The sequence below is a fragment of the Esox lucius genome, chromosome 13, assembly GCF_011004845.1.
Source record: "Esox lucius isolate fEsoLuc1 chromosome 13, fEsoLuc1.pri, whole genome shotgun sequence".
In the NCBI taxonomy this organism is placed as follows: domain Eukaryota; kingdom Metazoa; phylum Chordata; class Actinopteri; order Esociformes; family Esocidae; genus Esox; species Esox lucius.
Window position 1 is genome coordinate 10,919,642 of NC_047581.1, and position 23,599 is coordinate 10,943,240.

General features: G+C 46.7%; 1 protein-coding gene across 1 annotated transcript in view; it reads left to right on the forward strand.

The window, feature by feature from the left end:
- The window catches only part of fbxl17 (F-box and leucine-rich repeat protein 17), a 251,759-nt gene that overhangs the window by 211,565 nt on the left and 16,595 nt on the right, over positions 1-23,599 (forward strand). The window contains exon 10 of the mRNA XM_010892481.4: positions 13,582-13,724. Within this exon, the coding sequence (XP_010890783.2) occupies positions 13,582-13,724 (143 nt within the window). The remainder of the gene's footprint in view (positions 1-13,581; positions 13,725-23,599) is intronic.

Here is a 23,599-nt window from a genome sequence, read left to right on the forward strand (position 1 = left end):
TGTACGAGTTAAAGAGCTGCAGGTCAGCGTTATGCCAACCTAGGATTTCGGCAGATACCGGTGGACTGTGACTGATTTCTGTAATGGTGGCCGCTTTTCATTAACGCTGTGTGCCTCTCTGATGTCATAGCCGTGCGCCGTTGGTCTTTCCGGTCCATGAGTCATTGTAAATGTCCTGTAACCCAATTGTAAAGCTGTTTCTTTGGGAGTCATTTGCTTAAGTGCCTTGCTTGAGGGCCTGGGGGCTGTAACTCCACCGCATCTAGATGGTCTACTTCGAACTTTCTCTTCACCCATCACTCCCATAGCTGTTCTGAATGGAAACGTCTTGTCCACTTAGTTTATCCAGGGCTCCTTCTCGCTGAGTGACTCCAGTCGTCACGGCGACACGGTTCTAATGGTTCAGTCTGAAGGAAGAGGAAACGGAACTGTGCGTCTTGTTAATAAGTCCCCACTGGCTAAAAGCGTTAGCTTCCACTGTAGACGACATTAGATAAGGAGAGAGAAGCCGACATAGTGGCACTGCTAAAGCATGACTCAATCAGCGGAACAGAACAGCCGGTAGGCACGCAATGATGACATCTTCAGCCAATGAGGAGTCTGAACTTGTATCCATGATTATAGATATTTAGAGGGAAGAAAAGACCACTAAGTAGCATGTTTTGTGGGCGCAGCACCCGTTTAAGAGGGTATTTTAGATCTGGCCCTTTTATTTGTTTATTGGTAAGGTATATTTGTATGCTCTATTGGATAGAGGACAGACAGTTGGAAAAAGTGTGGGGAGAAAGTGCTGAAATAGCCAATCGGCAGGATTCGAACCCACGCTGGAGGTCTTAGACCGCTAGACCTCCCTAGGCTGCGATTTATCCTTTTAACCTGACTGCCCATGAGCATTTAACGTATCTAATTGAAATGTGTTGTTAGTAGATAGAAGCCTGTGGTGAAGAAATCCGGAAGGTGACTATGGATCGGCCTTATTACGCCCACATGTCCTGTGATGTCTCAGAAATAACACGTAGGGGATCATCTAAACCAAACCAAGTAGTGTTAAGCAAATCACAATCCTTTTCCAACAGGCATAATGGTGTTCCCACATAGAGTATGCTGGGAACTTGTTGCCTGCTTTTCCTTCATTCTGTGGTCCGACTCGTCCCAAACCTCATCGGTTGAGGGTGCGTGGTTGTGCGTGCATGTCATCTGATGCCGCACCATCACTCTCCTGCTTGGTCAGATAGCCCTTACACAGCCTGGAGGTGTGTTTTGGGTCATTGTCCCTTTGGAAAACAAATGAGCGTCCCACTAAGCGCAAACCAGATGGGCTGGCATGTCGCTGCAGAATGCTATGGTAGTCATGCTGATTGAGTGTGCCTCGTAAATCAAAGCCAGTGTCACCGGCAAAGCACCATCACACCACCACCTCCTTGCTTCGTGTTGGGAACCACACATGCGGAGATAATCTGTTCACCCATTCTGCTTCTCAAAAAGATACGGTGGATGGCACCACACCATTTCAGATTTAGCCTCATCAGACCAGAGGACAGGTTTCCCCCAGTCTAGTGTCCATTTCTTGCGTTTCTCCTCCTAAGCAAGTCTCTTGGTATTGGTGTCCTTCAGTAATGCACCGTGGTACCGTAGGTGGGTCCAAACGTTTGAATCGTACTATAAGTCCCTATAAGAAACGCAGGAGTTCTGCCTTGATGAAGTTTCAGCCATTTAAAACGTTTTAAACGCTTCAAACTCTACCATTCATTTCTCATTTTCATTTTAATCATTAAAGATATTTCTATTATCCAGCATGTTTTACAGGCTGGAAACACTCAAGACTATTGATACTAACCACACGTTGACACAATAACAAGCGTTCATATATGTTGATCTGTTTGACCCACACGTTCAGGGAAATGACCCTTACTGGCCCATATATCAGACGCCTAAGGCTCAATTTATTTTATCTTGGCTGAGTGGTGTGTCCTGTCATAGAGATCCCATATTTACAAAATGGGGTAAAACATCTTTACTGTTGCCTTGTCAGTTATTGATTTTGGATGGAATCCTGGTTGCAAGGTCATTAGGTCATTCTGAAATGGAGGCCATTTGTAATTAGGTGGGACCACCCATGTTTGCGCATCTGGGTGGGTGGAAACTGTATATTTGTGTTGGTGTTTGTGGGAAGGTTTAAACGGCGAGGCATGCCTAGATACACACCGTGAACCACTTTAGTCAGAGGTCAAGGACGGAGGTCAAGCTTTACGATGGGGGACAGGTGAGATAGTGTGTATGCAAGAGACAAGGTTATCACACACGCCACACATAAAAACACACGCACACACATTGCGTTATAAGGGTCATGGAGAGGTGACGCTGCTTTGCGACTAGAGCCTCAGGGAAGAGCTTGGCCTGTCTTCTCTGCGGGGTGTAGGGTACTGTGTTGCCCTTTGACAGGCTGAGGTAACTACTGTGTGTATTTCCCCACAATGAAATGGAGTGCTGACTCTGGATCGATCTCCGTCAGTAAATGCATGTAAAATGCATCTCAGACAGCGCCACCCTGCTTTTGAAGTCTTCGGGGACAGGTGCGTCCCTCCACGGTGTTCAGAAATGACACTGGTAGGCCAGAGGTGGCAGCTGAAGTAATCGGCTGAAATGTGTTTGTCACATGCCATATCCTGATTGGCCTAAGGGTGTGGGGTTGCGTCTTTTGTGGGCGGGGCCGACACATTTACTGCTATCATGTGTGTTTATTAATTCCCTTATTCCCATATTCTGTGGGTTGTAGCACTGTATGTTTGTCTCTCCATGGCTCGTCACCTCGGTTGCCCTCTCAACAGTAGCAACATTTCAGTGGTATTTCCACTGTACGCTACTCTGAGAACATACAGACCATGTGTAATAGTTAAAGGCCCTAACAAGCGCAACCGGCGTTTAGTATATGTAAGAGCAGCTTGTTTTAGGGATCTCTGGATGAGATCAGAGCGTGTAATTACCTTTAAGACTTTTTCTCTACGCCAGCGGATTAGCCCAAATCCATAAGCATGAAAAAGGCCACGCTTCACAGCCTTTCTCTGTCAAACATCATCTCTCATCTTCTCTCACTCGCTAGCTTACTCTCTTACTGTTTCTCTCTCTCCTCTACTGGAGAATTATTTCTTTTTGCTTTTTTGTGAGGGGGGGTTGGGGGGGGGGGGGGTGTTGTGGAGTTTTTTAAACACCACATTCTTAGCCCGGTTTGTGAATGTGTCCGGTTAATTTGGTCGGTTAATTCCCCCAATCTGTTTACATTGCCACCTTTCACCGCTTGGTTGCATCTCACAGACACTGAAATCATTGATTTTGTGTGTCTTTAGAAATACATTAAAAACCTCAAGTTTTTTTCAGACCCTGCTTTTCCCATGTGGGGTTTCTCATGGGGATTGTAGGGTTTCTCATGGGGATTGTAGGGTTTCTCATGGGGATTGTAGGGTTTCTCATGGGGATTGTAGGGTGTCTCATGGGGATTGTAGGGTGTCTCATGGGGATTGTAGGGTTTCTCATGGGGATTGTAGGGTGTCTCATGGGGATTGTAGGGTGTCTCATGGGGATTGTAGGGTGTCTCATGGGGATTGTAGGGTGTCTCATGGGGATTGTAGGGTGTCTCATGGGGATTGTAGGGTTTCTCATGGGGATTGTAGGGTTTCTCATGGGGATTGTAGGGTTTCTCATGGGGATTGTAGGGTTTCTCATGGGGATTGTAGGGTTTCTCATGGGGATTGTAGGGTTTCTCATGGGGATTGTAGGGTTTCTCATGGGGATTGTAGGGTTTCTCATGGGGATTGTAGGGTTTCTCATGGGGATTGTAGGGTTTCTCATGGGGATTGTAGGGTTTCTCATGTAGGGTTTCTCATGTAGGGTTTCTCATGTAGGGTTTCTCATGTAGGGTTTCTCATGTAGGGTTTCTCATGTAGGGTTTCTCGTGGGGATAGTAGTGTTTCTCGTGGGGATAATTGGGTGTCTCGTGGGGATAGTAGGGTTTCTCGTGGGGATAGTAGTGTTTCTCGTGGGGATAATTGGGTGTCTCGTGGGGATAGTTGGGTGTCTCGTGGGGATAGTTGGGTGTCTCGTGGGGATAGTTGGGTGTCTCGTGGGGATAGTTGGGTGTCTCGTGGGGATAGTTGGGTGTCTCGTGGGGATAGTTGGGTGTCTCGTGGGGATAGTTGGGTGTCTCGTGGGGATAGTTGGGTGTCTCGTGGGGATAGTTGGGTGTCTCGTGGGGATAGTAGGGTTTCTCGTGGGGATAGTAGGGTTTCTCGTGGGGATTGGCACTCACACTCCCCCTCTCTCTCTGAACCTGCCACTTTAAATGAAGTCAGAGGCTGACTCAGAGCTTGCCCCCCTGTTCTGCGTGTGTGCACTCCTGGCCTCTCCCTTTTAGTTAATGAATTTTCTTGATTAAGCGTGTCCCTTCGAAACCCCACCCCCCCTCCCTTCAGTGTCACAGTCAATCTGCTCCCCCTCTCCGTGTGTCTCTCCAGGTCAGCCCCATATCACTGGCTGGGTCATCTCTGTCCCCCCTCCTTTGATTCAGTTTGACTGAAATGTCAGGGCAGTGCACCTCACCTCATACAACCCCCCTCCCTCCTCCCCCCAGCCCCAACCCACCTTTCCTTGAATTCAGACAATGACATTGAAAACATGTCCAGTCTAGTGGTATCCACTTGATTTTCTCATTTGACATCCTCCTCGTGTGATGTCCCATGTTCGTCTACGAAACACCATGAGAACTTCCGGTGGGTGTCCTCGGCTTAAAAGGCCAAGGTTTTCTCTTCTCGATACGACCAGGTAACTCTTGATTCACAGAGCACGGGGGTCGAATACTGCTGGGGTCAGAAGTCACTTTCAAAGGCTTTGCATCCGTTGTCATGCGTCATCGTTATACAGCCTGATAATGAATGCAGTTACCTAGTCGCTACTCCGCATGACTGCAGTCCCCTTTGATCCTAACTCTCCCGCGTCAATCTGCAGTCCCGTGGTGAATGTTACTGTAGTAATAGTGGTCTTGGCGCCGGCCATGGTCTCAGATGTCTCATGGGGGTGGGGGGGGGGGTCATCCTCCGGCCTGTTTACGGACCTTGTTTCCTCCGTGTGGTTGTCCTGACTACATCAGGAGACGGTGCTACTGTGTCCGTCAGTAGGGGAATGCCACAGTGGATGTTCCTGCTAACGGCGCCACTTTGAGCCCACAGCTACCATGTGACTCAGTCATACACCGAGCCTGAGTCCCGAGAACTTCCCAGGCCGACGCTAAACGGTTTGGACCAGGCATAGTTTCTGGTGCAGTAATGATAGGTGTATCTGTGATAGCTTTACAGCCAGGAACCAGAAGGGGCTTAGACTGGGGTCTGATCAAACTGGAGCCTGGGGTGGGGGAAGACTTTAGACACAACCCAAAGGGCCCAAAGGAGCTGCTTTAGATTAGACATGACAGTTGGACTATCTGGAATACATCATCGGTAATTGGGCTTTTTTGTTGTCACTGGGTCTGCAAACATCTATGCACAAGATCCCAGTAAATCTCTAAGTTATCCTTTAACGTCCATAGCTGTCGTTCCGTCTTGGTCAGAGTCATTGGTTAGTGTTACGTGTAGGGTTACGACAGGCAGGGGAATGGGTTCAAAGCTCTCAGGTAATGAGCTAACATTATTTAGGAGAAATAAGTGGATTCCATATCTAATATGCCAGTAAATAATAGAATAAAGGACTGCCATGTGTGTGCTGTTGTGCGTTTGAATACTCTGTGTAATACACCAGTAAATAATGGTTAACCCCTGGCTGCTAGGTCAGATAGAAAGGAGACTAAACTGATTAGGCGGATGCTTCTAAGTGCACTCCCCAGTCATGGAGTGGATGCAAGGTTGACCACAACTTGACCCCTTCCTCATAAAAAATTGTAGTAAGCTGAGTCTTACAGGCTGACAAATAAAATGGCTTGTTTAGTTAAGGAGCACGATAAGAAGAGACAATTGTGTGAGAGGGGCCGGGAGACAGAGGGGCCGGGAGACAGAGGGGCCGGGAGACAGAGGGGCCGGGAGACAGAGGGGCCGGGAGACAGAGGGAACGGAACAAAGTGAGGCACAGAACAGAGGGGCCGGGAGACAGAGGGGCCGGGAGACAGAGGGAACGGAACAAAGTGAGGCACAGAACAGAGGGGCCGGGAGACAGAGGGAATGGAACAAAGTGAGGCAGAGAACAGAGGGAACGGAACAAAGTGAGGCAGAGAACAGAGGGACCGGAACAAAGTGAGGCAGAGAACAGAGGGTTACGGAACAAAGTGAGGCAGAGAAGAGAGGGTTACGGAACAAAGTGAGGCAGAGAAGAGAGGGTTACGGAACAAAGTGAGGCAGAGACAGAATTTGTTTATATTTGGTATTTTATTAGGATCTACATTACCTGATTCCATGGATACAGTAGAGCACAGGAGAAAAAAAGGCAAGAGGGGGACAAGGAGACAAATTCAATTTTTACTATGATCTCCATTAGCTGAAGCCTTCGCTTCCTGAGAGAGAGCGACGGAAAGAGAAAACCGAAGGCTAATGTCCTCTTATTCTCTTGCTGGAAGAGACAATAGTCAGCCTGTTGGAAAATACAATGTCAGTCATGTGTATGGTAATCTGGTGGTAATCTGTTGTTAATCTGAATGGATGTTTACCTTTCTATTTGTTATCTGCTTCCTAGCCTTTTACGCACCCTGCACTAGCCTCATTTTCCCATTTACTGAAGGCTTGACCAAAAATTCAGGAGCACCAGAAAATCTCGTTTACTACACAGAATTTCTCTGAAGCTTTGTCAGGATTAAAAAAACCTTGTACGAGGGGGCTCAATAAAACTCTTGTTCAATGTTGGATCTTACAGAGAGAGTTCAAACTGAGATGTATTGCATAGACTCCCAATGAGAGCAGTTCAACATGCCCATCAAATTTGCGTGATTTAGAAAACCGCCGGTGTCTTCATGCTGCTCCTCCGGCGGTTGGAAACACCCCGAGACCTCTGCACACAAGGGAAATGTAATAACCTGGAGTAGACACCTTTGCCCTGAGACATGATGCATCATCTATCCATCCTGTGTTGCCTATCAGCAAGGAGCTACGTAAAGCCCAGTCTCAGTAATACCGACTTCACAGCCACTCAGTGAATGAGCTTGACATCGCATGATCACAGTCAGAAACGTGACCACAGCCAGAAACGTGACCAAAGCCTGGGGGTCAACTTAGTCGTTCATGAGGCCTGCCCACATGGTTGCAGTGAAATGGAGGAAGACTTTAGCACCAGCCCAGCCATTTTACAGCAAGCGATATAGAAATTATCCCTCAGTCTGAACTGTGAAAACACTGGTCATTCCTTGGTCTGCTCCGTAAGTCACTCCAGAGCTGAGAAACATGACATTCACTGAGGACATCCTGTGGTGGAGTTTTGGAAACTCTGACGTCACCGTCCTACAGACGCCTTCTAGGAGTACTCCAAGGAGATAAGAGTTGAGTGGGGGATGTTCTAATCTAACCTCATCGATCAAACTCCTTGGAAACTCAAAGCACCTGTTTTTCGCCATGAATCATCTTTCGAACCCAACTCCCAGACCCCCATTGAGAAAACAAGAGCAGTGTAACAGCTTCATTGACTCCAAATCTACTACTCTTTTGTCACTGTCTACAACAGAAAGCTACCTCCTGGATCCTATTCCAACAGCCACTTCATGCCCCACTGTGCCCGACCCTCTGATACCCCAGACTATTAACCACACCCTCCCGATCTTCAGCCCGCTGCTGTAGAAGCCCACCCTGAATTCACTACAGCCGATTACAGGCAACCTTCACTTTCTCTTTGAGGTGATGGCGAAACAAGTGTTGGCCTTACAGTTCCAGCACCATCTCCATCAGAGCCTTCCTATTTTACATGTTCGGGTCAGGTTCTAGTCTGGCACACCGCACTGAAATGCCTCTACTTAGGGACTGCTATGACCTATTCATGGTGTCTTTATCGCATTAGTGCTGGACTACTAAAATGCATTGTTCGTCTGGATCCCTGGCAGGAGTTTGCAGGGTCTACGAAACGTAACCCCAACTGTAGCCTTAAGTCAAGCGATAGCCTGCTCAAACACCTTTTTAGTCTGCAGTTTAGCAAAACTAACATTCTTCAATGATTTACTTAACCTTGACTTATTCCAAAAAGCTGTCCTAAAATGGTCTGCATTTTATTTGGCACATATTAAGGTTTGCCAGAGACTGGTGATGTATGTAGGTCATATATTATACAAGGGCTTTATAATAAACACAGTTTATGGATGTGAATACCATCAAATTAAAGCTGATCATCTTAACTTCTCAACGTCAGTCTTTCATTTAATATCCAATGTTCTGGAGTTAAAGAGACAACAAACAAAATATGTCATTGTCCAAATAATGATGGATATAATTTTTATACTGATTTTAATTGTTCTATACAAATCCTTAGAAAGGACTAATGAATATTAGGCTTGCGCACACACACACACAGCCAAAGCCATTTCCAGCTAGGTTAGTGAAGTGTTTCCTCATTACATATACCTTTGTAGTCATCACTGAGTCACACCGCCTGCTAGAAAAATTACATTCTTTCTCTCCTCCCTTATCCTTCACTTTTTCAGCTTACCTTTTCTTGCATATCGCTTCATCTATTTTTCAGACAGGAAATCATTATCAGTCAGGAAAGACAATTTTCTGCCCCTATGATCTCTACTTTGTGAAGTGTGTCTCTGTGTGTGTGTCTGTCTGTGTGTGTGTCTGTCTGTGTGTGTGTGTGTGTCTCTGTGTGTGTGTGTGTGTCTCTGTGTGTCTCTGTGTGTGTGTGTGTGTGTGTGTGTCTCTCTGTGTGTGTGTCTCTGTGTGTGTGTGTGTGTGTCTCTGTGTGTGTGTCTCTGTGTGTGTGTCTCTGTGTGTGTGTCTCTGTGTGTGTGTCTCTGTGTGTGTGTCTCTGTGTGTGTGTCTCTGTGTGTGTGTGTGTGTGTGTCTGTGTGTGTGTGTGTGTGTGTGTGTGTGTGTGTCTGTGTGTGTGTCTGTGTGTGTGTGTGTGTGTCTGTGTGTGTGTGTGTCTCTGTGTGTGTGTGTGTCTCTGTGTGTGTGTGTGTCTCTGTGTGTGTGTCTCTGTGTGTCTCTGTGTGTGTCTGTCTGTCTGTCTGTCTGTCTGTCTGTCTGTGTCTGTCTGTGTGTGTCTGTCTGTGTGTGTCTGTCTGTCTGTCTGTCTGTATGTCTGTGTGTGTCTGTCTGTCTGTCTGTCTGTATGTCTGTGTGTGTCTGTGTGTGTCTGTGTGTGTCTGTGTGTGTCTGTGTGTGTGTGTGTCTCTGTGTGTGTGTGTGTGTCTCTGTGTGTGTGTGTGTGTGGGTCTCTCTGTGTGTGTGTGGGTCTCTCTGTGTGTGTGTGGGTCTCTCTGTGTGTGTGTGTGGGTCTCAGTGTCTGTGTGCGTGTCTGTGTGTGTGTGCGTGTCTGTGTGTGTGTGCGTGATGAGAGGTGCCTGCATTCATGTGAACAAGCTCTCGGAGTTATAGCCATAGAATTGCCATGGTATTGCAGCCTAATAGAATATGTGGTCAGCAAGCATGGTCGCCTTTTGAAAACCAGCTTTAACAGGGGTCCAAGCACTGGCAAGAAACATCTTGCCCTTTTAATACGGAGATTGGGTACCACAATTGATTGACTTGTCTGGATGGGATCATATGTCATGGTGCTCCTCTTTTTGGCCTTCTTATTTGAGCAAAACAACTGATTTGGTTATCCTCTGTGTTGCACCAGATCCGAACACCAGCGTTCTGAATAAAAACCTTGGTATTCATTTGCCATTTGTCATTTTTCATAGCAATTAATTGCTGCTCTCAGAATACTCTGTCCCATGTTTAGTTCTGTGTGATTGCGTGTATCTATGAGTGTGTCCATGTTTCTCTCCAAATACGTTAATGATGATTCTGGGCATAGATTATATTAAGACTGGACAGGCTGTATATCTCCATGACCTGAGTGAAAATGAAAGAATATCCAGGTTTATCTTTTGGCAGAATGTTCTATCTCACACAGCCAGAGAACAAACCTAATGGGTTACTACTGAAATGCAATATTGACCGTGTGTCTGTCTGGGCACTTCTCTGTGGATTTCAGAGTGTATGCTTGTGTTATGTGACGTGTGGGTAATGCAATTTGTTTTTTAGTTTCCGTACCTTTTGGGTCGGTGAGATATTGTGCGTTTGCTATTTTTTGTGTTTGTGTGTTCCGGTTTCTCTGTGTGTTTGTCACGGTGTGTGTGTGTGTGTGTGTTATACCCATGTTCTCTTGGGCCAGTGTTGCAGAACCAGCCTTCTCTTTCCATATAGTCAGTCTTTACAGTTAGCTGTGGTAGCCTCGCCCCAGGCTAGAGAGGAAAGCATTTTTCACCCGGCAGGACCAAATCAACTCCTACAGTTCACATGAATAATACAAATCATTCATCAGCCAAGCGCTCGTGGATATGAGCACCTATAGCCTCATCTCTGGACAGGTACACACACACACACACACACGCGCACGCACACACGGACACACACACATTGACTGATACACACACATGGATAGATATACACACACACACAAACACACGGACAGAAATACACGCACACACATGGGCAGACACACACGGACAGATATACACACGCACACACACACATAGATATACACACATGGACAGACCCACGCACACATTCACATTGCAACCTTGGGTGGGGTAAAGACAATGTTTCGGATGATTTGCCTTCACAGTTCGGTGATAAATGAAGAGGTGTCATGGCCGCCCGCATTTAGTATAATCCAGTGCTCCTCTGGTGTGGAAGTTCCAGCACGGTGGTTTCTAGCCGATGCGGTCTCTGTGACTTCCCCTAGAGACGGAGAGTTAAAAGGTACTAGTGACACAATATAGACCAGCTGTTTGGGGGGAGACATCCTTAATGAGAAACGTATGACCTTTCTAATCCAAGTCCTCCTCCTCAGAAGTGACACTCAGCTACGATGGAAACGGCGTCCTCATGTCACACGGACAAGGCCCTCTTGTTCTCCCTTCAAGCCGTCCCAGTGAAAGTGTGAGGCTGTTGTTGGAGTCCTGGCAGATGTGGGAATGGTTAAACATTGTGTTCGTGTGTCGTTCTTTGATATGCGGCGTGTCACAGTCCCTAGATCAGCCCTGGGCTATGTTGGTGTAAAGAGCCCACAGTGTTTTGTTTTTTTCAGGGTGTGGTGGAGGGGTTCACGCCTGTGCTTAGGGAGAGTTGTCAGGAGGGATCGTATGGTGCTATGGTACAATACAAAATGGAACTTTTGTCTGTTCTGAATTAAAATACCCCCCCCCCCCCCCCACACACACACACACACACACCAGATTTGAGAGTGCCCCCTCCCTTCCTAAAAGGAGAGAAGCAGTAGTGTCCGTGGTGGTGGTACTGAGGATGCATTCAAACATCAAAGGAGAACGACTCAGGCCAGACGGATCTGGTTTTAGATCCTCCTGATGGGAACAGACAAGGGGAACGAGAGGCGGAGAGGACAGGAAGCTCTTTAGCTATATGCCCCCTGCCTGCCTGCCTGTCTGTCGCTCTCTCTCTCTATCTCTCTCACAGAGATATCCCTGCACTCGCCCCTCTCTTTCTGAGGGCAGACCGTCTCCCTTTTTGGCCACTGATACTCCCGACTGAATACTGTTGGAGAACGGAAATGTATAATTTTCTGCTTTTTTAATAGCCCCCCCCGTGTCCCACTCTAAGCTCTTTCCTGCTGAGATGGTCTAATGAATAGTGTGTGTGACGTGTGGTTTCTTTGTACTCCGCTTGCGTGCGTCTGTGGATCCTGATCTTCATGTCCTAGCAGAAACCTTGCCCACAATGAAGCCCTCTACTGCGTGTTAATGGAAAGCGTGTCGATGGCATGTTTACGTGGTTCTCCCGAGGAGTCTTTCAACACGCGGATGACTGTATAGCGTCCGCGCTACATCGAGTTAGCCCGCAACTAGAGTCCAGGCCAAATCTGAACGCTACCTTCAGGGTAGCGGTGTATTCCAGGCCGCCGATGCTAAATATACATAGGAAATGAAGCCGGACTTATTATGAGGGCATGTCTCCCGGCGGGTGGGTGTGTGTCGGCGCTGTGGGCATTGACGTGTTATTGACAGCCCAGCTGTTCCGTTGAAATGCATGTCCACTGACACTCCTCTCTGACCTGACCAGCACCTGACCTGGCGCTTCACTCCAGGGGACAATTGTACTTTATTTAACCTCGCGGAAACATCTAGGCTTCCCAAGCTCACCTCAGGAGTTAAAAGCCTGTCTCTCACGCTACCATACTTAAATAGATTTCATTTTACAAGTCAGATGTTTTTCGGGGAAAACAACATTAAGGCTACGGAGATAAGAGTGTTTTTTTTCTTCTTCAGTCAAAGGCTGTCTGTCTTTCACCGCCTCTTTCATCCTCCTCTCATCCTTTGCTGATTATCGATGGCGTGAGTGTGTTGAGAACAAAGCCAAGACCCTCTTAATCGATCACAGAGCAGCACTCCGCTCCTCCATCCGCAAAGCAATTGACAAGTTTGGGATTGATTGTGTCTGCTTCCAAACACTCTGAAACTATTCAAACTGTACTGAAAGAAACGAAAATGGATCGAAATGAGAGGTCTGAAACGGACACACACACACACAGGGACACACACACACACAGGGACACACACACACACAGGGACACACACACACACAGGGGGACACACGCGCACACACACAGACACCGGGACAGACAGTGGTTGTGTCGTCTGGCATAATGTCCCTCTTTACTTGGCGCACTGTCTTAGTCAGCTTTGTCACACACACACACACACACTTGTTTAGACTGCTACTGGACTAATCCATTAGAGCGCTGGCATGTGTCACAGTGCTGCCAGGGGAAACAGTGTGCCAGGGTAAAGTGGGGCACTCTGCCAGCGGTGTGTTTGTTTATGTTTGTTTATGTGTGTGTGTGTGTGTGTGTGTGACAGAGTACCCACTGTCTAAACAACAGAATGTGTGCAACAGTCACTCGGGTCATCCTCTGGGCTTTAGTCATCAGGGCTTTGTGTTATTTTGTTTTTTTGAGATCATGTCCTCTGTGGACTCAGCTGTGGTACAGTACACAGATTACCAGCATCGTGCTGCCATCCAGAACAAACCAGAGGGCACTATTCCCCCACACCCCTCCCCATCGATCTTACCAGCATCATAATACCAACCCAAACAAACCAGAGAACACTTCCCCCACACCCCTGTCCCTCTATCTTACCAGCATCATAATACCAACCCAAACAAACCAGAGAACACTTCCCCCACACCCCTGTCCCTCTATCTTACCAGCATCATAATACCAACCCAAACAAACCAGAGAACACTTCCCCCACACCCCTGTCCCTCTATCTTACCAGCATCATAATACCAACCAGAGGGCACTACGCCCCCATCTCTCTGCCCCTGTCACGCTGTCTCTCGCTAGCTCGTCTTCCCTCTGTTTCTTAATGTCCATGACGTTTGTCTCCTGTCCTCATAGCTCTGAAGGCCATTGGCCAGTACAGCAGCACCATTGAGACGGTGGATGCAGGCTGGTGTAAGGAGATCACGGACCAGGGAGCCACACAGATCGCCCAGAGCAGCAAGTCCCTGCGATACCTTGGCCTCATGAGGTGTGACAAGGTAACCGTCCGCCCTACCACTGCAGTTAGCACGTGTGAGTGTGCCTCTCTCTCTTTCTCTCTCTCTCTCTTTCTCTCTCTCTCTCTCTCTCTGGGATCTCTCTCTCTCTCTCTTTCTCTCTCTCTTTGGCTCTGTGTGTTTCAGTACGCGCATGTGTTTGACAGTTGGCAACGATATAAAAGTATTTTTTTGAAATGTTGAGTCGCGGCCACCAGGGTCCAGGTTAAAGGGTGACCAATTAAAGTGTCCAGTAGAGAGTGTCTGTGCCGTTTGTGTGTTTGTGGTGAATGAAGTGGGGGGGGGGGGGGGCACCGGTGTAACATCTAACCAAATGACCACCGGATCATATACCATAAATGAGTGTGGATCCATCATATCTGGCGACAGACACTGACATCATCCTAACCGGCAGATATAAAGGCATCATAATAAACCCAGAGCATGTAGGACCGGCCCGAGACTGACCCTGTGTTGTAGGGCCGTAAATGCCTCATATTCATCCATACGTAATGAAGATAAATACGGATGTAATAAACGGAGTACCCCGGCCTGTCGGGAGTTGCCTCTGATGAAGTGGTCCGTATTAACATCATTATGTAGGACAGGCCGTGTATGGATCATATTAATGTCAGAGTAATAAAGAGTCATTTCATTACAGCACAGGTGATCCCTAAGTCTCCACGGTCATTTAGTGGGACCCTCTCCTCCTGCGACCTTACAAAAATCAATATCTATAGCCTTGCGCGAACGACAACGTCGTCTGCTTCGAATACCTACATTAAACAACTAAGTAAATGCGCCTCTATTGCACAGGTCTCACTGGCATTCCACTCCAGAGGGAAATGTCATTTATACTCATATTTCTGGCCGGGACCAAATGGATTCATATATTTATTTATTTTGAGTGTATACACTAGCTGAGAGGACTCTGGAGTTAATTCCACTAAATGGAATCGTAATTTGCGTCATTAGAAAGGTATTAGGCATTTAATAGGCCATGAACGGTGAGACGAAGACGAAGAAAAAAGAAACAGTTTTCCGGGAGAGGTGAGAGAGATGTGTTCGATCTCCAAGGTCACACATAACAAGGCCGTACTAAAAGAATACTCATTGGGAACACACTGTTGTTCCGGAGCTCTTATTATTCTCTGTGCCCTGAAAGCCTGTTTAGCATTGCAAATGGAGCCATTAGATTGGCCTGTTTGTAGGAAGGCGTGGGGATGAGACTATTCAAGCCCTGGGCTGTTATTGTTGCCAGTGTCGGTTATTTTGGCGAGCCCAAGTCTGTGGAGAGCAGAGCTACTGACGATCCGGTCTCAGAGAGAGATGCAGAATAGAAATCACCAACCTTATGTTTAATATATAGATCTGGATAGGGTGGCGTTAAGGTCACTGTGATAGAGTGAGACAAAAGGGGAGAGAGGCATGGGGGGAGGTGTGAATCAGAGCAGAGGTTTTGAAGCTGGATTAAGGATTCAGTTTCCTCATGTAACCCCACCCCCCGCCCGGGCAGTTGTGCCCATGACCTCCGCTCTCCCCACCACCACACATCCCCCAATCAACACGTGTCTAAACTCCACCATAGCACCGGGAGCTAAGAGGCTGGAGCAGCGTTGACGTCATCGGCTTGCGGTTGAAACACGAGCTTGTGGGCCGCTTCGTTAGGGCTGCGTCGCTGCCATGGCGACTCTCTCGATTCGATGCGACGGGAGCTTCAGGATCAGCTGGGTTCAGGGCTCTTAATGCTCCCCTGGTATTGTCCTGTATTAGCACCTGGCTAAAATAGAAATACAGCAGTCTGCTGAGAGCCCTGTTCTCATCTGGATGAGTTTATTAAGGTCTTTTCGTTGTGTGCTTTTGAGGCCTTTAGGTCTCTTCCACTCAGTGGAGTACCGGAGTGCGTGCACCAAGAATAGTTTTTCATTTCTATCCACAAAGAGTCTTATTTGGCAATGCAAAAACAAAAAAAGAACAGTTTGGCAGGAAGATCTTGATTAGTTTGTGTTGATCCCCGTGAACTCATTTCTGATTGGCTGGTGTGGCTCAACTGGTTAGTTCTTCTTTGGGTCCTCATAAAGTGCCGTTTGTTTCCAGGGAGATTCAGCGTGTAGCGTTATCTTTCATCTACATTCTGTAGCTACTCCTGTCATAGCTATGTTGCTAGTCCCCTCATAGTTGTGTTTCTGGTCCTGTCATAGCTGTGTTTCTAGTCCTGTCATAGCCGTGTTTCTAGTCCTGTCATAGCCGTGTTTCTAGTCCTGTCATAGTTGTGTTTCTGGTCCTGTCATAGCCGTGTTTCTGGTCCTGTCATAGCCGTGTTTCTGGTCCTGTCATAGCCGTGTTTCTGGTCTTGTCATAGCCGTGTTTCTGGTCTTGTCATAGCCGTGTTTCTGGTCTTGTCATAGCCGTGTTTCTGGTCCTGTCATAGCCGTGTTTCTGGTCCTGTCATAGCCGTGTTTCTGGTCCTGTCATAGCCGTGTTTCTGGTCCTGTCATAGCCGTGTTTCTGGTCCTGTCATAGCCGTGTTTCTGGTCCTGTCATAGCCGTGTTTCTGGTCCTGTCATAGCCGTGTTTCTGGTCCTGCCTTGTTGTTAGCCCTGTCATAGCTGTGTTGCTAGACAGCTGCTAGCTGCCATGGCGTGACAGTTGGATTGACTGGAAGTTCACTTCTCTGGCTGTCCTCCCTGTATGGCTGTCCTAAATCCCACCCTATTCCCTATGTAGGTTACTCCATTTGCCCAGGGCTGTTGTTAAAGTGGGCCTTACATATGAAATACAGTGAGCCCCTGTCTCTCTTACCCAAATACACAAGCAAACCCAAATACACAAGCAAACCCAAATACACAAGCAAACGCAAATACAATAGCAAACACAAATACACAATCAAGCGAACACCTTGACTCGCGAAAGGAGGAGGACTTGGCCGGGGCTTGTCCTTGGCAGGTCTTGTGGTTTTGTTTGGAAGTGTCGGAACGCAGGGAATGTTAAGGAAATATCTCCCCCCGTGGCCCCTCGCACCGTGGACAAGTCCTACACCTCAGAACGTCTTGGGCTGTAAACAGGGACCATATGTTGCCGTGGGCGTAAAGGATTGATTTCCACCGTTACACTTTCTGTAAACGCTCTTCCCCTCGGGTTGGATGTTGTGGTCTGGGAGCTGGTGAGATGGCTCCTCCCCTCGGGTTGGATGTTGTGGTCTGGGAGCTGGTGAGATGGCTCCTCCCCTCAGGTTGGATGTTGTGGTCTGGGAGCTGGTGAGATGGCTCCTCCCCTCGGGTTGGATGTTGTGGTCTGGGAGCTGGTGAGATGGCTCCTCCCCTCAGGTTGGATGTTGTGGTCTGGGAGCTGGTGAGATGGCTCTTGCCCTCGGGTTGGATGTTATGGTCTGGGAGCTGGTGAGATGGCTCCTCCCCTTGGGTTGGATGTTGTGGTCTGGGAGCTGGTGAGATGGCTCCTCCCCTTGGGTTGGATGTTGTGGTCTGGGAGCTGGTGAGATGGCTCTTCTCTGCTATTTTCTGTCTTCAGCTCATGTCTTCAACTGCTGGTTTATCACTCAGGCTTGATTGAAATAGTGAGCCAAATGTATAAATGTCAATGTGACAACGTTACGGTTGGTGTGTGTGTGTGTGGGGGGGGGGGGTGTGTGTGTGTGTGTGTGGGGGGGGGGGGGTGTGTGTGTGTGTGTGTGGGGGGGGGTGTGTGTGTGTGGGGGGGGGGGGTGTGGGGGGGGGTGTGGGGGGGTGTGTGTGTGTGTGTGGGGGTGTGTGTGTGTGTGGGGGGGGGGGTGTGTGTGTGGGGGGGGGGGTGTGTGTGTGGGGGGGGGGTGTGTGTGTGTGTGTGTGGGGGGGGGGTGTGTGTGTGTGTGTGGGGGGGGGGGGGGGGTGTGTGTGGGGGTGTGGGTGTGGGGGGGGGTGGGTGGGTGGGTGGGTGCGCCAGTGAGAGCACGCGGGTCTTCCAAAATGGATGTGTGGAGTTACTGTCCTTCAGTGGAATTTGCACTATTTGCTGTTAACACAGCTCAGAATGGGGCATTGAGTAGGAACCCCCCTAGGGTCCTTGGGAATGGCGCACTCTGCCTGCATCTACTCATTATCTCGCTGCCCTTAGGGCCAAACCATCACTGCCTGACGGGGAGAGAAAGAATGCTATTGATCCAGACTCACCCAAAATAATGAAATCATTTCATTTTGTCCTCTTTCGGCTCTGTGTTCCTTGCCAGGCTTTGAAGTACTGTACTTCTTTTATCTTTTGAGAAACTGATCCATTTTAGCCAAAAGCAGCCGTATGTCAGAGTGGGCTACTCAGAACAGCAGGCTCTTCACACGGCCAGTCCTCAAACTATTTATGTCTTATTCCATGACTAAAATGGAACGGGCTGGATTTTTCTGTAAGAAAATGCCCATGCTAGTTGAAGACACTAAAAGGAAAATGCTACACTTCCCTGAACATGTGATGTTTAAAGGAAGATTTAAAAAAACATATATATAAAATTTACAATGGCTTTGTCTTGCTGCCAAATCAAAGCAGGCGCTGTGATTTTCCTGCAAACGTACATACTGGTGTGCGCGCACACCCACACACACACTCGTACTGTTGCTGTATGACCTGAGGAATTATATCCATGTTTTCTAGAGTGTTTTAAAGCTGAATGTTTTTATTAGAGTATGTTTTCATGGCATCCTGTAGCTCTCCTCCCCATCTTCCCTCTTTTAACCTCTCCATAGTTAGAGCAAAACAAGGATTGATGGCGCTGGAACAGAACTAAAGCAAACTCACTGAATCAGCATGAACCAGGGTAGGGAAAATAATGACATTGCTCTCAAGTAACACTATGGTGAGTTCAAGTTATAGTAATGGCAGAGAGAAGGATGGGGGGGGGATAGGATAGAGGTACAGAGAGAGGGAGAGAGACAGACAGATAGCTAGACAGATAGTGAGAATGGGCCTGAGAGAGGGAGAGAGAGAGGGAGGGAAAGGCAGATGAACAGTGTTGTCAAAAACAGAGGGACCACATGGACCTTGTTAAAACCTCCAACATCATAATCAATATGGCTGCTTGGTTAAGACTTACAGTCCACCTCTGCTATGACAGGAGAGAGAGATTCAGAGCATTTTGCCCACATAAACGCAACAGTAATTGCTGTGGGACTAAAGTCAAATCAGACAAAAAGATAAATGTCATGGAAATTGTCAAAGTTTATTCGCAAGCCGTTTTAACAAGCCTATTGGATAGTTCTTGTAAACATAAATGGAATCCTGCCACTTGTTTGTGAACCGTAATGAAAGGACTTAAGAAGATTGAGTAGTACCTACATGACCTATTCCCATAGTCTACACCAGCGCTTTTTCTGTAGTTTTTTATATGACGTTTACACAGTCTATTACTACCAGAGCTAAGTCAGAAAGATATAATTACTTTGACTTGGCATTCCCCCTGTCTCCCTGTCCATCTGAGTTCTTCTTTAAGCTTTGGCTTGAAGTGATGGAGTCATTTGGTGTGTCTGGTCAGCGGTGTGATCTCAAATCTCATCCCGCCTGGCGGACGGGTATCGATCGACTGTCTTAACTAAAGCCCCTCCCCATCATCTCTTCATCTCACTTTTAAAGGGCAGGAGCAGAAGAACGTGAAAGAAAGAAAGAGCAAGGGCAGGGGGTACAGGAGTGAAAGACAGAGACACAGCCCTTCCACGTCTCAGCTGTGCCCTTCAGCCAGGTGTGGAGAGAGACTCACTCCGTGGTTGGCTTTCTTAGATCTCTTTTCTTTCTCTGACTCTTCATCTCTCACTCTTCTTCATTCATACTTTTTTTTTCTCGCTTCCTTTTTATTTCCTTTTGTTCTCTCTCTTCCCTCTCTTTCTCTCGATCTCTTCTTTGCAAGTTTGTGAACGTTTTGGATTCTGCTCAGCTGGTTCTCCTTTATTCTCCTCACCTCCTTCAGTATTTACCTGCCAGTCAGAGGTTACAAAACCACATGCAAAGAGATCTAGGCACATCTATTTAATACTGTCAACTCAAGACGTACTGGCACCCTTCATGAAATAAAGCAAAAGTTAATGTAAAAAATAAAATAAAAACTCAAACAATATTATGTTGGCCTTAATCATAAGGGGGAGCCGTATACTTTATTTACAACACAATCATTTCTCAAGCACAAAACATGTTATCTAGTAGCACGATTTATTTCTGCAAAACATTGGTTTCAATTGTATTGGCGCATATACGATCTGTATTCTGCGAAACGTCCCCTGGAGTGGATAACCGCACTGAGGCTCTTGTAAAGTCTGACAAGTTTGCCGCATTCTTTTGGAGGGATCTTAGACCACTTCTCCATGCAACATATTTCAAGGTCCTTAATAGTCTTCGGTTTATGCTTGTGGACTGCCCTTGTCAATTCAGACCACATATTCTTAATTGTCTCATTTATTTTGGGTCCTACAACCTTTTTGGTGGTGTTGTATGTTTTACTCTACATAAGAGTATTTACTCTACATAAACTAATTGGTTAAGTTCTACTTTAAAAGTTTGCCAACGCGATATTTTGTATCTGTTGACCTTTTACTTAATATTTCTACACCAGGTCTCTATTTGCACATAATTAACCAAACTACTCACCCCTGAACACCCGAAGCTAAGTACCATCCCTTATCGCTGTTATTGTTGTGGCTACAATACGGAGGATAACTATCGTCTTCAGGTCAAGATAGCGGAGTTAGATACTCGGCTTCAGACGCAAATGTCAGGCAAGGATTATGTTGACGTAGAAATGGAAAAAAACTGCTTCTGTGCCACCAGGAAGAGACAAGTGTTCTCAATGACAGTGTTGTCAACAGCTTTTCCCCACTGGAGTCGGAGTCAAGGCCCGAGCCGTCTTCGGAGGGGAATGAATCATTTTCTACCAGGCGCCCGGAAGAACTGAAAACTTTAGTAGTCAGAGATTCCAGTACCCGCAGTATTAGACTAAAGAATCAGCCGGCGATCGTACACTGTTTACCGGGGAGCAGAGCCACCGACGTAGCCGCAAATCTAGGGTTGTTGCTAGCGAAGTCTAAAACTGGCAAGTATAGAGAGTACAGAGATATTGTTATTCACATTGGCACCAACGACGTTAGGATGAAACAGTCAGAGGTTACGAAGCAGAACATAGCATCAGCGTGTAAACTAGCTAGAAAGATGTCGGCATTGAGTAATTCTCTCTGTCCCCCTCCCAGCTAGGTGTGGTGACGAGCTCTTCAGCAGCTACTCAATCGCTGGCTGAAAACTGAGTTCTGCCCGTCGCAGGAGATAACTGGCTCTCTTTTTGGGACCCAGAAATAGGGCCAGGCCTGATCTGCTGAGGAGCGACAGACTCCATCCCAGCTGGAGTGGTGCTCTTCTTTCATCTAGGAACATTGACAGGAGTCTCACTCCTATAGCCTCGCCAATGTTGAACATAATAAATTGAATCCTGACATATTAAACAATTATAGGACAATATTGAACCTCCCGTTCCTCGCAAAAATCTTAGAAAAATGTGTTTCCCAACAAATGCCTTCCTGAAGACAAGATTTATGAAATGCTCCAGTCCGGTTTCAGACCCCTTCATAGTACTGAGACTGCACTCGTGAAGGTAACAAATGACTTTCTAATGGCCTCAGACAAAGGTTTTGCATCCGTCCTGTTGCTTCTTGATTTTAGGGCTGCTTTCGACACTATTGAACACTCCCTTCTCTTAGAGAGACTGGAAACCCATATTGGGCTACGTGGGCATGTTCTAGTCTGGTTTAAATGTTATTTATCTGTAAGAAATCAGTTTGTATGTTTGGGTGGCATATCCTCTGACAAGTCAAAGGTATGTTTTGGTGTTCCTCAAGGCTCGGTTCTGGGCTCATTATTATTCTCACTATATATGCTCCATCTGGGTGTTGTAATCCGGAATCACATTGTCAATTTTCACTGTTATGCTGATGACACAGTTCTATATTTCAATGAAGCATGGAGAAGACCCAAAATTAGTTACTTAGGAAGCATGCGTTTCAGATGTAAACTCAAGAAAAACGGAAATGCTTGTTTTAGGACCCAAGAAACAAAGAGCGTTGTTAGCAGATCTCACTGTGAACCTCGACGGCTGCATGGTCGTATCCCAAAAAACTGTAAGAAACCTTGGCGTTACCCTTGACCCTGACCTCTCCTTTGATGAACATATAAAATATGTCTCAAGAGTTGCTTATTTTCATCTTTGAAACATTGCAAAAATCTGAAACTTTCTATCAAAAACTGATGCAGAAAAACGAATCCATGCTTTTGTTACTTCTAGATTAGATTACTGCAATGCTCTTCTTTCCGGTTACCCTGACAAATCAATAAATAAACTTCAATTAGTGCATACACGGCTGCTAGAATCCTAATTAGAACTGGGGGAGTAGGGTCAGTTCTCCTTCTCCACTATAAATCCTTATAGATATAACATTTTCTCTGTCTCCTGCCATTTTAAACTTAGGAGGTCGTGAGGTCCTGGCCATCACCTGAGGAGTACCTGTCTTGAAAGACCTGTTGCTGTCCCTGTCTAAAGTCCTCCTGGTTGTGTTGCAGATCAAGACAATACCTGATGATATCAGCTGCCACTGTGCTGACACCTCCCCATCCCCCATGTTGTCCCTGTCCTTGTCCATCTGGTCATGCTTCTGACCTGGATCAAGTTTAAATACTGAGACTCTGGACTCAGCCCACATGCATTTTTTAATTATTACAATTTGTACTCTTAATATGTTCACCCAGCACAGCCAGAAGAGGACTGGTCACCCCTCGGAGCCTGGGTCCTCTCTAGGTTTCTTCCTAAATGTTTTCCTAGCCACTGAAATTCAACACTACTGTTGTTTGCTCCTTGGGGTTTAAGGCCGGGTGTTTTATAAAAGCACTTTTTGACAACTGCTGATGTAAAAAGGGCTTTATAAATAAATGTGATTGATTGATTGTACGGGTCTCATATCACAGTATACTGTATCCCTTAAAGAGACTTACAGGGTCAGGGTGTCCTTGTGTTGATTCCTGGACCAATTAAAGGGGCTACTGTGACTCTAACACAATAGCCCTGTTGTCACTTTCCTTCTGGAATTCCTTGTCTCTGACCCCAGTAAGCTGCTCTGGAATCTGTTCCTGCTATCTTCCGGAGGCGGGTAGGTGTGTGTGTGTGTGTGTGTGTGTGTGTGCGCGTGCGCGCACACACACACACAGAAACATAGTTGGTTTAGCCTGCTGAGATCATATGAAGCCTCCACTAGTCACCAGGTGTGTTAGGTTAACAGTCCTCTGTCTCATTCCCATTCTAGTGCATGGAATTCTACAGCAGTGATGTGCTTCTCAACGTAGCTTATTGTTGTCAAGCTTCATTTAGTTTTTTGGGTTAGATTAAATCATTGGATGGATGCCATTACGCTATGATGTAATGACTCTTCCACTGGTTCCCATTGGCTTGCTAAACTACCTTCTACTTCCTACTGGAATCCATCAGACTGGATGCCAGTACATAAAAACGGTATCCACACGTCCATCCTGCACTGGGGAAGTTTTTTGAAGAGCTTCATTGGCGAAGTCCTGGACTCTCCCTTTAACCCACATTTTGGGCGCTCGATTAGAGTAGAAATGAATTTATCTAAATGTAATCTAAATCTAATGAAAGTTTCAAGAGCTATGACGTCTTTCAATTATCCATGTGACCACTGTCCTTTCTTTGTCCCAGTTTTCATTAGATAGATCATTCATTGATGGCCTAAAGTACAGTACATTTCTGAACATCTTTTAGTTGTAAACTGTCTGGGATGATTGAAGACTGTCTTGATGGCTGGTCATCAAGCGAATACATAGACTGTCACCAGATGTTGTCTTTAAATCACATACAA